General features: G+C 26.4%; 1 protein-coding gene across 3 annotated transcripts in view; it reads left to right on the top strand.

Annotated features, from left to right (window-relative positions):
• LOC142329398 (mitoferrin-2-like) overlaps positions 1-11,211 on the top strand; it is a 122,304-nt gene extending 111,093 nt beyond the window's left edge. For 2 of the 3 annotated variants that reach the window (XR_012757505.1, XR_012757515.1), the window contains exon 7: positions 273-411. Coding sequence is in view for 1 of the 3 variants with exons in the window: in XM_075374011.1 (XP_075230126.1) it covers positions 273-463 (191 nt within the window). In the remaining 2 variants the exon portion in view is untranslated. Of the gene's footprint in view, positions 1-272 lie in introns of all 3 variants that reach the window. The other variant, XM_075374011.1, reaches the window with a different exon arrangement.
• The last annotated feature ends 5,626 nt before the right edge of the window (positions 11,212-16,837 follow it).

Here is a 16,837-nt window from a genome sequence, read left to right as displayed (position 1 = left end):
CATCCTTCAGGATTTCTGAAGTCTGAATAAATTAGTTGTCTATATTGAAAGAAGTAATTGTTTTTGCAGCAAATTCAAAAATTGGGAAAACTTTTAATATATTTGATTATGAGCTTAACAGTTTATTTTTATTTTTCTTATGTGATACTATAGTAGCAGATGTGATGAGTTGTGAGGTTTCTACTCATTTTTGCAGGAAGTTTAATTTTTACAAATACTTACTCGTTCTTGGTGTATTGTAATAAATTTTGTTATATATATCTTGTTTGCAGGCGAGTCTCAAGTGCAATTCTCAAAGCCCAGGCCTGAATCACGAGCACCATGCTCTGCAGGAAAAATGAGGGAATTGGAACTGCCATCTGTATCTGGTTCAGGTTTATACAATGCCCTTTCATTCACAACAGTGCATACAGCAGAAAGTTCACATAACACTTCGTCATTGTTAGACATCACACATAGGTAGACCAGAAATATGTATGATATACTCTGTGTGAAGCTTGAGTAAAATTATCATTTGCTCTGTTAAATGTGTGTGTGGTATATTTTTCAGTGCACACATTTTATTAGTTATTGTCATATATTATTATAATACTTTGTATCATTGTCATTCAATTCGTACACCAATTTCATCATCAAACATCTTAATTTATTCTCATTATAGTAGCATATTACTGAAAATATATAATTTTTTTTCATTAGATCTGATGTGTTAATTTATGTAACCAGACATTTAACCAAACATTAATTATCATTCTCTTTTGTACGTTGTATTTATTTATTATACATTTATGAACTAAAATTATCAAGAGTATTATTTATAAACAAAAAACTAAAAAAAATGTTCAATGCTAATTTATTTATATGTAAAAAAAATTGGATTTTTTTTTTCTTTATATTAGTAGTTCACCTGTATAAAATTATTTAATAGTAATTGAATTTACAGATGCAGTAATACAAGTATCAGGATCTGCTAATATAATTTAATGAATTCTGAATGTGGGTAGTATATTTATCAATTATTTAAGAGGATTGAAAGTTGTTTTATTTAGCGGTTTGTGCATAATTTTCTGTTATTATTAAAAGGTATTTTTATCATATAAATGTTGTAAGTGAGGCATATGTTTTTTAGTATAATTATATCTAAGAGCCTTAATATTCTTAACAGTTTGCATAATATTTCCTATAGATTTCATTAATACTCGTTTACAAGTTTGTACCTGTGGAGTAAAGTGAATGAAATATTTATTTATTACATTTAGGTTGCAAGTATTATAAATTAAAAGATCAATATATGATCATTTAAATCATACAAAAAATTACATATCTTTTATGTGCATTTTTATTATTTTATTTTTAAAAAACTGTATATGATTGTTTTATTTTTTAATTAATTCTGTTACTGTAATTTGTAAAATATGGAAATTTACATGTTGTGTCTGTATTTATTAATTTTTTTTTTACGTTGTTACATTTATTATTGAGTAAATATTTAAAAACTTAACGCTTTTATTTAATGTGGTTATTTTTGTTACAGTAATTTACCCAGTATGTTTTTTATTTGTATATTTTTAACGATCAGAACCTTTGTTATTTAATTTGTATTATGCATTTTTTTATTAAATATAATTTTTAAGGTGTACGTCAGGTTTATTGCCTGGTTTACAGTATTCAAGAATTTTTAGTGTTATTTTACAATTGTGATCTTTATTAGATACCAAGCTTCACACATGAGTACATTTTTGCTTATTTTTAATTTTAAGAATTGAAAATACTACTGGACTTTTTTATAAATAAAAATTTTACCATTGGTGCTTCGACTCAATACGAAGAACGTTTAGTCAGGGTACTAGTGTAGTGAAGAAATTTTCATTGAAAAATTATTGATAAAAATTATACGTCTGTTGTTGCTATGATACTCAGTGTATACTAGAGATAAAGACATACCTTCTATATTATAATGTTACTATTGTAATATTTTAATGTTGTTGAAATGCGACAAGAATAATAATAATAATATGCAAAATTTGATTTTTTTTTTTCATTATTATTACTATTGCGTAGAATAAATATTTATTGATTTTTTATTTTTATTATTAATATATGTTTTGATTATAAAACTATTTTGTTATACTCTTGATAACTGTCAAACACTTGTTTCAACTTTCAGATGCCATCACTTTAGTTCGGGATAATCCCTTTCACTCACATTACTTAAACCTTTGTTCATACCCCCAGATCATATTTTTTTCTTTAATCAAAATCATTTGCCTTAATATAAAAAAAGTAATTTCTATTTGTGGACATCTTTTTCATTGTTTTGGTAATTAAATCATAGGTGACAGAAACAAGAAAGTTAATGTTAAAAAAAGTGTACAATGTTTATTTTTATTTTTTTTTAATTACATAATTTCTTTGAAAATATTTTCTTTTGTTGCTGGTTTAAGAAAATCTTAATTGGTTGCCTAAAAACTTAATTACTATTTATTTTACAAGGAACTGGAAAAATCTTAGCCATTTTTAACTTAGTTTTTAAGTTTCTAACATTCCTTTTTTCTTTAAGTTTATTAAATACATTTTATTATTTGTTCATGATTTATTTTAGTTGTATTAATTTCATCTCTTTATATGTTCATTTAATGGAAATGGAATTCTGTTAAAACAATTTTGTTTTCAATCAAGTTAAGAGGTGTTTTAAAATTACTCATCAGGTTTTTAAAGGATTTTATGTAAAATACATTTTTCATTCCATGGTATTTATAAATAAATTTTTGATTTGGTTGTGAAAAAAATAGTTGAAGCTTTAGATTTAATTACACAATCTTACTTATTAATTGTGAACTTTATATTTTCTAAGAATTGAACAAATATAAGCATTATATGTTACACATTTTTATGTGTAGAGTGGCAATTGATGTGTATTATTATTCCAAAATAAAAAATATTTTAAGAAAATTACCATAACCTGATAAGATATTTATCTTATACCTGATAAAGAAGAAAATCTTTCTCTGTTTTTGGGGTTTGATCAAAAGAAAACCCACCATTAAAAATTTGAATTTAATGATTTGATCTGTGAGTAGTTGAAGAATTTTTTTCTCTGTATGTAACAGGGTATTTTAATCATAAATGTCTTTACATTAATTTAGAATTATGTGATGGCATTTGATTGTGTTTTTGTCTTTTCTTATCTCTTTGTTATATGATGAGCACTATCGTAAAATAAGTGAATAAATTTCAAAATAATACGCTCAAAATATAGATCAGTAATGAAATGTTGATAAAAACTCATTCATTTAATCATTTTGACAAATTAGGCCTTAGTAAAAACGGTTGTGGGCTTTTAAAATGTGTAGGCTATATTAATACTTGTAGGTAACAGTAATATATTTGTTTTGTCATATTGTTTTTGGGTATTGAATTTTGTTTTTGTTAGTTTTAAGCATTATAAAAAAGTTCTGATTTATTCAGTTAACTGTAATGGTCACTAAATTAATTTCGTAAAGTATATTAAAAACAAAGTTTAATGTTTTCATTATTAATAAAAGGTGGAAAGGCTAACTCGAATTAGTTGCAATATTTGATTTTCTAATTACACATTTTAAGAGAAGGTTGCTATATAAATATGTAATCTAAATTAAGTACAGTAATTGGCAAACAATTTTAAATATGTATCTGACCAAAATTAGTCAGACTCATTTAACAGAAATTAATTGGTTGTAGTTCATATTTTTCTATCTTAATTTTTTTTTTTTTGTTAATACATATTCTGGGATGTTAAGTATTTTCACAGAACTTGTACTTAACCATTTTTATACATCTTAATCTTTCTTATAAAAAAAAAAGTTTTGAACCTTCTATCATTCCCACACAAGACGGTCATCATTACATGTAACAAAGTAAATAGAGGCAAAAATAGAACAAGGTAAAAAATTAAGACAAACCAAATTTCACTCATTGTATTCAATTACCATAAAAATGCTGATTTGCTTGTCAGCAAGCGGAGATTGTCCTACATAGTTATTGCATTCTCACAATAACATTAATATTACAGAAACTTGCACAATTACTAGCTGACAACTAGTGCCACAATCCTTCTGATTACTCTGTTTAGCTGGTGCCCACAATAATAGTTTAAGCATAAGCATATATTACCTCATTGATGATATTGTGGACATGATTGTCTGTTGCTGTAAATTCATACCTGGAATATTTTCTATCCCACTATATGCTCTCCATAAATCTGAAATGATAATGCAGTTTAATACATTCACAGATCATGTTTGACAGTATATTAGCTGTATTTTCTGTAACCACATGTATAAAACACTTCTTATCTTGATAGACAAGGATGACGTTATATTTCCTCTGGCTGAAACAGGATTTATTTTGTTCAGGCCTCCATTCTGTGATTTCTCAATAGTGAGTCTTGCACCCCTAATGTAACTAGTTTTTCCAATCATTGATATTTGTATAACTTTGTCAACCTGTTCTTCCTACCAGGCGTCTATAGATAACTGTCAAACAGAAGATGACATTCTATCCATATCCTGTTCAGCTAGCAAACTTTGTAATTACACACTACCTCCTCAGGCATCTACACCCAACCTGCTTCTCAGAAAAAGAAAATGCCTGTCTTTTGTACCCACTAACAATTAAACATAATGTAAAATCCCTATGTTCTTAAGAAAATAGACTACCTTCTCTTGTACTATCAGTATTACAAGCAACATCATGCTGCATAATAAGTACCTACACAACAGTCAACATAAAAAGAAGTTGGAAATAGATTCTGAATAGATAACAAAGATAATAGGAACATTACACAGTAGTAAACAAGAGCCTACCTTATCTTTCTGTTATTACGTTTATTATAAGCTATTAGAAAAAAATTACAAATGAGTAATCACAAAATTAGGGGAGAAAAGGGTGCGGCAACTTAATTGAAAAGGCTTCAGATAAGTTTTAAATAACAGTAACATTATATAAAAATTTTTATTATGAATCGCCCACAAATTCCTAAATTCTTTTATCCATAAAATTTTTCAGTTTATCAGTGTAATCCTATATTTTCTGAATAGTTGTTTCAAAGTAATTTGATTCAGCTGGGGAACATATTCAGTTGACTGTTATGTAATGTGTGTGTGTGTGTGTGTGTATATATATATATACATACATATATATATATATATATGATTTTCTGTTTAATTTTTATTTATATCATTGCCTAAATAGTGCTGATAAAATGATGAAAACACTGAAAGAGTAACTTAAAACTGCTACTTATCTTACACATGTAATTAGGAAAAGTAGGAAAATTGCACTTTCAAAGGCAAATCAGAAAAATACTGTATTTAAACACATAGGAAACTTTTTGTACAGATCGAAATAACATTAAATGTCAACCAATTTTCTTGAAAAGTGCTTTTTTATATGTATAACAACAGTAGCTTATCTTCTCCTTTTGTAATGATAGTTCTGTTTATTACTTTATTTCTGTGTCAGAATATTGTAATCAAATATTTGTTAAATTTTTTTTCTTCTTGTATATTTTATTACTTAAAAGTGAGTTACACAGGTAATAATATGGATTCATTTGAATTAGATTTATATTTTTTTGTTAATCACCAAAATAGAAAGTTAGTGGCTTTACTTAACGTATAGTTTAAACATTTTTTTATACTATCATCTTCAGAAACAATTAGTTAATTTAAATGTACTAAAATTTAGGATATTTTATGATTAACTGCATCAAATAGAAAGTTATTTTTCTCTACAACCAGGTGAACAGTAAAGTAAAAATTGTATTTTGGTCATTTTAGCACTTAGTGCTTAAGCATATTATCTCTTGTCATAATTTAGTATGGGTTCTCGATATTTTTATGCGTGATTGTAATGGTAATTAAGTATTTCTTAAGAATGTATGATAATTGCTTAAAATATTATTTAACAGTCAAGGTTAAATATATGTGTTCAACCAGTTATAAACTGGTTGAACCCAGATAAGGTTCACAGTGAATAAGTAAATCACACATTGTAACTCAAATGATAATTTTGACATTATAGAAGATGAATTTGTAGAAAAATTGTATTAATAGCCTTGTTGCTATAATTTATTTATTTAATCAAAAGTATCTTAAATAAGTGTAATTTGCAATCCACTATCACACTTCCTTTAACTACTATCATGTAAGAAATTCCATTAAATTTTGAAACACAACTTTTTTTAATCAGCCCATAAAATTAAACAGTATAAAATAAATTAATTAAGCTTATATAATAAAACCCTCCAGTTTACCTATGAATTTTGTTAAAACAAAGCAATTTTTTAATCATTCAAACATACCTAAATATAGTAGTTAAATTAAAACTGAAGTTTACCATAAACTCTTTACCTACACTGCAATTATTAATAATGTTCATAAAAAAATCAGCTTTTAAAGACATTTAAAAAAATATTTTTGCAGTGCAAGTCCATAATCAGTTTCATGATTACCACGTATAATTAATATATAAACAATTAATGCAACAACTTAAGGCAGCAGAATGTCAATAATTACTGTGGTATAACATTTTGTAAAAAAAAGATTCTAAGATTTAAACAACTAACTGCATTTTGCATTAGCTTAAAGTTGAAATTGAAAAAAATTGCTTCTAAATATTAATTTTATACAAATTATATTTATTATTGTTTGTACATAAGATTGATATTGCAATTTTTTATATATTTGTTGTAATTGATATAATTCAGATTTTAAAATACATTTTGTTTATTGTAATAGCTGTGGATGAACTATTAAGCATTACATAAATTAATTTTGAATTTAAATTGCAACTTTCTACATGACATCGGTAAAAGCAATTGTAATTAAGTATAGTAAGATTATTTTAAAAAATATATAATTGAAAACTTTTGATCACCATTTTATTCAGTTTCATACTGCCAGTTTAAGTAATCATGCTCAATATATATGTTGAAGAATTAAATTGTATACTTACAACATAGTATTTTCTTAACTGTGTTGAACTTTTTTTTTTTTTTAATAATACAACAAATTATTTTAAATATTAATCTGTGTAATAATTGTTTCTGATTATAATTTGTTATTGAAAAATGTTTAAAACTATATGTGCTAACTAAATTCATTTGCTTCTACTTTGGTAGTTGATATTAATATATTTCAGTCAGCAGAAATTTTTTTATGACTAATGTTTTTGTTTGGAGATGTTTACTCAAAAAAAGTTAGTCCTGGAAAAAGTTAAAATGTGTAAACAGTATTGTTGCACATTTGGTGCTACCTTTGGGCAGTTATTCTATTCCATAGTGATCTGTTTAGTTTGTGACTGGATTATGCGCAATAACATTTTAAATTCAAGTTATAATTGCGTTAAGAATTTTCAATGTTGAAAAGTCATACTTGTTTATATTTTCTAAAAGGAAAATTAGTTTAATTACAGTATTATCCAAAAATTATCTGTTACTGTAGATCCTATAATTGTTAATATTTCTTAATTATACTCTGATTCCACTTGGAAAATGTAGTTGGTGATCAGAGTGGGCAATTTTATTGTTACTTATGCTTATAGTAGAACATTGTCACTAAATATTCTAAGGTTACGTAGAATATGTAAGCCAGTAAAGTAATCTATGTTAAAAATATTTTTTTTTTTGTAATGTGTAGAATTAAATGTATAATAATTTAAAGTATGTCAATATTATAACGAATTAGAGAGAGCTTGACTTAATAACTGTTGCAAAGACTATTGAATTAATTTGATTTAAAGTTTAGTACAACATACAGGATGCTGGTGTTAATAAACAGAATATTTTTGTAATAAATTTATTTTATGTAACTGTAAAATATTTTTACTTATGAACAACTTATTGTTATATTTCATGTATAGTGAAAAATCTTAAATGGTTATAAATGTGCAGTTAAATCTTTATTACTTAATATATTGCAAATAGTTGAATAATTTATATGGAATTTAAATTTCTATAAACTCTATTGATGTCTTAACTGTCAGCTTTACACCATTTTCCCAAAAGTTTTTTTTTATAACTACAGTTTATGTAAAGTGCATGTGATAGATGAGATAGCAGTCAGTTACTTTATTTATAATTAATGATGTTCACCCATGTGATGAAAAAGAGTGAACTGCCACTTGTAGAGCTGAACATCAACTTATTTTGGTAGACTCGGCGTACAACGTACAGGAGTATATCTGGCTCTCTGAAGTAATTCATAGGAAATCATTTTACTCATCTCTTTTCTTTGTAACATTGGGGAGTGATTGTAATTCATGACAATAGCTATATGATGTTGACAGTAGCTATACGATATCACAATGTTTATGATTTTAGTAATAAAAAAAACTTACTTTCATCTTAACAAGCTTTGAGCAATTAAATATCTTACTTCAGTGGCCATTACATACTGAGAATTATCAAAATGTGGTATTTGCCAAGCTAGCATTTTTATATTTAGTTTAATCTGTATCTGCAACACTGAATACCATTATTTAGTCGTATGTAAAGCAGACCAATTGCTGTAGTAATTAATAACATTTTCAACTTTTAATTTATATATTTTAAAGACTGTTGTTTAAATGTGAGTATTAGTATTATATTGTCTTTTAAGACATCTAGACTTTGTGTAGCTGCAATTGGTTAAATACTAGTTAATTGTCAGATATATCTTAATAAAGCTATAGCTTCAATATTAAATGTTGTTTTTATTACAAGTAACCTAAATTATTCATTATTTAATAGTAACTATAACATCTATTAAATGACGTTACTGAACTAATTTCAGGTTTGATTTGTATTCAAGTTAGATTTGTAGCTTTATCCTAATTTATTTCTAATATATTTGAGTTTTGGCATAAATTTACAGTTTCTTTACAATGTAAGGTCAGGCTGTATTTAATAAACGGGATGTTATATATGCATGTTTTTAACAGTTAAAATAAGGTACAAATTAAATATATTAAAATTGTTTGTGCCAAAACAAGAAATATGCTTTTACTCCCTTAGTCTGTCTGATATAGAGTAAAAAATGTTATTTTTTATAGGGTAGAAATAATTATTAATATTGGAGAAGTTATGTTCTTTTCTTTCCTTGCAAACTTATAATCTGACACTAATCACTTGAAATGTTAGAATCAGGATATGAATCTCAATTTCTTCTCTTTAAGTATTTACATGTTTTAACTTTAACATTGTCAGTTAATATTGTACAACATTTTATTAAGTAATATTTATATATAAATGAAGATGAAATCTGTAAAAGTATTTTAACTTACAAAAACTACATAGTAAATAGATAACGCACCATAAATAACACATTTCCTTTTAATTATTTTTATACAGATTTTTTCTTTAAATTATTTAATTAACTTGAGACCGATAGAAGGTATCTGCTAAGAAAATTAAGTCTTATTTTCAATTGAAATTGAAAATTAGATTATCAAAATTTAATTATTTTTCAAATTTTTGGCTATATTTTATCAGATATCACCAAACTATAAAGTAATGAAATAATGTTCTTTATCTGTATAAGTTTTTAGAGGAAAAATAATTAGCCCTTTTTGTATTACAAAATAAAGAGGATTAATTTATAAGTACACATGTATGAAATCAGTGATGATATTCTATTCAAATTTAATTACTTATTCTGGTTTTTAAGCAGCAGTAACTCTCATTTTGTTTTCAATAAGCTGTTTAATTTCTATAGTTAACATTCATATTTGTTTAGTTATTTCTTTGCTTTATTTACTTTTTTTTTTTGTAGCAAATACTGACTTATTAATATTTCAAGAGATAATATATAAAAAATGAAAATATTTGAAGTTACTTTGCATAAAGTTTTAAATGTAGTACATTAAGTTTCATTTAATTCATTGAATGATGTATAAACTGATTTAATACAGACTTTAATTTTAATAATATTACAATAAAAATATCTCTTAAATTTTTATTATTTAGTTGAATTTATTATTAATTTGTATAGTTTTTTTTTAACAGTGTTTTGATGAATTTTACCTCTTTTGTGATATATAATGTGTGTGTGTGTGTGTGTATTTACAGTTGCTTTACATAAAAAGAATTTTACAGTATCGTGATTCTATTGCTGGATACAGATTAAAAGATCAGAAATTTATCAAACATTGTAATTAGTTGCTTAAATAGCTTGCATAGATGAAAGCACATTTTTCATACAAGGAAAGTACACTATGATATTACATTGAATATTTATAAATGGAATTGAATTGCTTTTTGAACAATTATTAAAGGGTACTAAAAGCTGACAGATTTAGGTTAACTGTAGTTACCTACTGATATTAAACGTTTTGTATATAAATGATTAAAATGAATATGTAAATTTTTAACATGATGATGTTATGTGTTAGTGTATATTACATAGTTGACAGATAAGACTAATCGTTCTATTTTTATATATTTTATTCCTTTGATGTTAGCATTTTTATAGAAATTGTTTTTTAATGCACAAATGTAGCAGACATAAATGTGTTGCAAATTTTTAAACAGTACTTATATCTACTTGTACACTATATTAAAAATATTAACATTTGTAAAATATAAATATATTAGCGCAACTTTTAATTTGTAAAATAACTGCCAAATTTTATCTGCCTAACCAAAAGTTCATTTTTAATGAACTTAATAAGTCATAGTTACCCACATCCTCTTATGTAATAAAATTCTTACTAAAGTTAATACACTCAGATTTTGATTTCATGTATTTATTTCTGTCTTAACGAAAGTCAAGGGGCATTGTAAAAGTGTACTGTATAAGTCCAAAATTATTTAAATAAAAGGTTATTTATTAAACAAGGTATTCCTGTATTTTTTCCTGTCTAATTATTCAGTTTAAATAATTATTAATAATGTAATTTAGTTAATCTAAACCTTTTTTTGGCCTACATGTGAAATTCCTGGATACTTTACATGCTGTATACTTTTTGTTTGCTGTAATTATTATAAATATATAAATGATTTGTTGATTGGTAATAATTTGTAAATATTTTTGTATAAATTTGTATAAAATTTATAAATTCATTGTTTATTTTTAATAAACATTTTAATATTGTTAAAATGTTATGCATAATTATATACACAAAAATGAATGTAATATGCTTATTTGTTAATTAAAACTGATTTGAGTTTGTGTTTCTTAACTTTCCATTGGACATGTTAATTGTTATTCATACACTCATTTATTATTTACTTTTTTCCTGCCTTTAAAAAAGCAGTTTACTCTGTATATTACAGTTAGCCTAATGCTAGCTCTGAATTAGAGCAGAAAACCATCAGCCAGACTACTGTTTTCTTGTTAATTGCTTTTCTAGGTTTTAGTTTTTGTTAAAAAAAAACAATAGAAAGAATAAATATGAAAGATTTGATAAATAGAATGAATAAATCATTTTTAAATACCCTTAGAATTAATATAATTTAGACACACTATTGACAAATAATGAAGTAAGTTACTTTAATTTTATCTCTGCATAAATTGCTATTATGTTGTTTTTTTTAAGTATAAAGCAAGTTTTTTGTTTGTTAAATTTCTTTGAACAAGTTTTTTGGGGTTTTTTCAACCAGAAATTTTCAGAAGTAGTCACATAAATGAAAAAAACAAATTTAAGAAATTTATGTGCCTTATACCTTTGTGAATGTTTACTGATTTCTTTAATAGTACTGCTATAACTTTGCCGACAATGTAATGAACAGAATGACTTCTTTGTGCTTCATGTAATGTTTTCAAGTCACTGTCATAATTAGGACTTATTTACTGCCTTAAAGAATTATTTTCAACAATTCCAATTGTTTTCTAAAACTTCATTTATAGCATTCTTAGCTAAAGGTAGCCATACATTAGTTACTAATATTATATACATATTAATTTATCTTTACTTTCACTATAAAGTAGGAATTAAAAACAAGTATAAAGAATATTGTGAAAAAAATCATTAAATATGTAAGTGACAGTGATAACTATATTCACTAGGAATAAAAAAAATGGATTCATTATTTGATGTATTTCTTAATGACAAAGTAAGACAATACATAAGATATAATTTTTCTAAGTATATGTTTATTGAAAAATGTATTAGATACATTGAATTTTGTTGTGAATGAATAGCTCACAGAATCCAGTATGGAAATTTGCAGATACTTAGAAAGCACAGTTGCATTGATTACTTTTTACAAAACTTGCATATCAGTTATACATTGCATCACCACAGTGGAAGAAGTTTTTGTTAACATATTTTAAATACTGACATCAACTACTACTGAAGAACTTTAACCATCCATCAGATAATGAAAGTTTATCAGGAATTAACTGTCAGAAACTTATGTTAACAGATTTTTACGTTCAATCAAACTTTTTTTTATGATGATTTTGCAAACCAACTGTGATAACAAATTACTTTTCATATGCATTTATGTGACCTAAAACTTCCTTACAGATGACAACTTGATTGTCTTTGGTATTGAGTCATCAGTTGCGGTATATATTTAATATTTTGAATTTTTTGGATATCTTGCTATGACGATGTTTACTGTAGATTTGTTTTATCACTTGAATTCTAATTAAAAAGATTCTCATGTTTTATTTAAAATGTTTTATAAACATGTGTAACTCTAAAAGTAGGATTGAGCAACAGTAGAAGAAATAAAATGACCAATTAACAAAATGTTACTTGACAGTTAATAATATGTTACTTTTGACTATGGAACATGTTTTTACACTATGCCGGTCTCATCTTCTATTCACATACAATTATAGAAATTTGAGTTTTTTTAATACTTGTATTAGATTAAGATTCATTGACTGTAGATTGTAGCTTGACACTGCTAGAACTAATTCATTTTTCTTAATTGTTTTATATTACCAAGATAATTTTGTACTTAAAATTGCTTATATACTTGATCCAACTAATCTGTTTTAACAGACTAGATTTAAGCATGTTCAAATTTCTTTTCTGTTTTATAATCATCTTAAATCTCCCTATCAGGAGAGCTACTACAATCATTATTTCAAAATATTCTCTAACATTTTAGAGATTTTACAGAATTTTTATATTGTCTTAAAAAAGAATTTAAGGAGATGAGTTTGTAATTTTACCTACTTAAATATAAATTAATTGAGAATTCTTTTGTTCCAGTTTCATTTCTTTAATGTATAAGAATATCTAAATTTCTCATGAAACTGGTTGAAAAGTGATCAACTTTATATCAATATGATGTGCATTAAGATCAGTTTTTCATGTTATGGTTAATCACTAAATATATTTTCTTTCTCTTGACTTAATTTACTGTGTTGTTTCCTGAATTTGCCATTAATTGATTAGTAGCTTTGATTTTCATCAAATCAGTTTGTTGAAATGCTGTAATTTTTTTTGCAACTTGATATTTATTTTTGTTATTTGTTAAATTTCATGTGTAATTTAGCATCTGGTATAAACAAAGACTGAAAAATCTGTGGACAAACTACAAAGAACCTTTCATCAACTTTTCTGTAAGGGAGATTTTTTTATGATTTGTTAACATTTCTTTGTTAATAAGTAAATGCATTGTAATCTAATTAGATTTTCTTGATTTAAATTAGTTGAAAAATTAATCAAGAAAAAGAATACTATCCAGTTTACTGTAATACAAAAAATGTTTGTCTTTTAATAATATTTGTTTCTCTGAATTCTAAGAAGTATGCAAGTTATGTTTTAATAGTCAAATTTTTAAGAATTATTGCTATATATTATTTATTAAGTGTACAATATTATATTATTTTTTTTATGGTAGGCTCTATTCAAACCTGAAGCAGTCATTAATTTAATGAAAGTTAGTAGTGCTTATCTACATCCTTACTCAGGATTTTTATTGGTTTGGCAAAGAAAAGTTAATACAATTTTGTTTCCAAAAGTAGTATTAATATATTCAACATAATACATTATGGTATGCACCATTTGAACTTTTATGAGAGTTTTTTTTTGTCTTCAGTCATTTGACTGGTTTGATGCAGCTCTCCAAGATTCCCTATCTATTGCTAGTCATTTCATTTCGGTATATCCCTTACATCCTATATCCCTGACAATTTGTTTTACAAATTCCAAACATTGCCTGCTTACACAATTTTTTCCTTCTACCTGTCCTCCCAATATTAAAGCGACTATTCCAGGATGCCTTAATATGTAGCCTATAAGTCTGGCTCTTCTTTTAGCTATATTTTTCCAAATGCTTCTTTCTTCATCTACTTGCCGCAACACCTCTTCATTTGTCACTTTATCCACCCATCTGATTTTTAACATTCTCCTATAGCACGACATTTCAAAAGCTGCTAATCTTTTCTTCTCAGGTACTCCGATCATCCAAGTTTCACTTCCATTTAAAGCAATACTCCAAACATATACTATCAAAAATCTTTTCCTGACATTTAAATTAAATTTTGATGTAAACAAATTATATTTCTGACTGAAGGCGTTTTGCCTGTGCTATTTGGCATTTTATGTCGCTACTGCTTCGTCCATCTTTAATAATTCTACTTCCCAAATAACAAAATTCTTCTACCTCCATAATCTTTTCTCCTCCTATTTTCACATTTAGTGGTCCATCTTTGTTATTTCTACTACATTTCATTACATTTGTTTTTTTTTTGTTCTTACTTATTTTCATGCGGTAGTTCTTGCGTAGGACTTCATCCATGCCATTCATTGTTTCTTCTAAATCCTTTTTACTATCAGTTAAAATTACTATATCATCAACAAATCGTAGCAGCTTTATCTTTTCACCTTGTACTGTTACTCAAAATCTAAATTGTTCTTTAACATCATTAACTGCTAGTTCTATGTAAAGATTAAAAAGTAACGGGAATAGGGAACATCCTTGTCGGCTCCCTTTCTTATTACAGCTTTTTTCTTATGTTCTTCAATTATTACTGTTGCTGTTTGGTTCCTGTAAATGTTAGCAATTGTTCTATGTCTGTATTTGAACCCTAATTTTTTTTAAAATGCTGAACATTTTATTTTATTTCACTCTATGTTATCGAATGCCTTTTCTAGGTGTATAAATGCCAAGTATGTTGGTTTGTTTTCTTTTAATCTTCCTTCTACTATTATTCTGAGGCCTAAAATTATTTCCCTTGCCTCTATACTTTTCCTGAAACCAAATTGGTCTTCTCCTAACACTTCTTCCATTCCTCTCAATTCTTCTTATAGAATTCTAGTTAAGATTTTTGATGCATGACTAGATAAACTAATTGTTCTGTATTCTTTACCTCCTCTTCCTCAAGCTTCTCTAAATTCCACTGATTCATGTGACACGTTTTCTTCAGGTTTTTAAACCTCAATCTACATTTCATTATCACTAAATTATGGTCGCTATCAATGTCTGCTTCAGGGTAAGTTTTGCAGTCAACGAGTTGATTTCTAAATCTTTGCTTAACCATGATATAATCTATCTGATACCTTGCAGTATCGCCTGGCTTTTTCCAAGTGTATATTCTTCTATTATGATTTTAAAACTGGGTGTTTGCAATTACTAAATTATACTTCGTGCAAAACTCTGTAAGTTTGTCCCCTTTTTCATTCCTTTTACCCAGCCTGTATTCGCCCACTATATTTCCTTCCTTGCCTTTTCCAATGCTTGCATTCCAATCTCCAACTATTATTAAATTTTTATCTCCTTTTATGTGTTCAATTGCTTCATCAATTTCTTTGTATACACACTCTACCTCATCATCATCATGGGCGCTTGTAGGCATATAGATATTAACAATTGTTGTTGGTTTAGGTTTTGATTTTATCCTTATTACAGTGATTCTATCGCTATGCATTTTGAAATGCATTATGCATTTCTACTCTCTTCCCTATCTTCTTGTTCATTATGAAACCTACTCCTGCCTGCCCATTATTTGAAGCTGAGTTAATTATTCTAAAATCACCTGACCATAAGTTGTTTTCCTCTTCTCACTGATCCTCACTAATTCCTACTACATCTACATTTATCCTATCCATTTCCCTCTTTAAATTTTCTAACCTACCAATCTTTTTTAAACTTCTAACATTCCACGCTCCGACTCGTAGAATGTTATTTTTTAATTTTCTGGTGACCCCTTCCTTAGTAGTCTCCACCTGGAGATCTGAACAGGGGATTAATTTACCTCCAGAATATTTTACCAAGGAAGGCATCATTGCTATATGAAAATGAAGAGAGCTACATTTTCTTGAAAAAAAAGCAACTGTAGTTTTCCACTGCTTTCAGCTGCGCAGTACTCGGAGGACTGAATGATGTTGATATGGTCGTTAAGTTGTCCTGACCTACACCCTTAAAAACTACTGAAAGAGCTGCTGCCCTCTTTTAGGAATCATTATTAGTCTGCTCTCAACAGATACCTCTCCTATATGGTTGCACCTTCGGTTCAGCTACTCTGTATCACTGAGCACTCAAGCCCCCTCATCAATGGCAAGCTATCGTGATTCATAGAGGGAGTATTTATGAGAGTAATTGCTAAATATTTTACTCATCAAAATTTGTTTTTAATTATTAGTTAATTGTACTGTTTAATAAATTTACATATGTTGCAATCAGTACGTACAATTCACTCTGGTTAGATTATTTTATTATAATTTCTCACAGAAATTCCACCCAAAAATACCTAATATTTTATGTATAATTTTTTTTTTCATAAAATTAAATACCATATCTATTAATGTGCACAAATTGTTCAGTTTCGTTCCCATACTGCCTTAGTCTTGCATTTGACTTGGAATATTTTATATTTAAAATGATGCCAACCCACTTGTTGCCATTTAAAATAAA

The sequence above is a fragment of the Lycorma delicatula genome, chromosome 1 (assembly GCF_047948215.1).
Source record: "Lycorma delicatula isolate Av1 chromosome 1, ASM4794821v1, whole genome shotgun sequence".
In the NCBI taxonomy this organism is placed as follows: Eukaryota; Metazoa; Arthropoda; class Insecta; order Hemiptera; family Fulgoridae; genus Lycorma; species Lycorma delicatula.
This window is presented reverse-complemented; position numbering and strand designations above follow the sequence as displayed.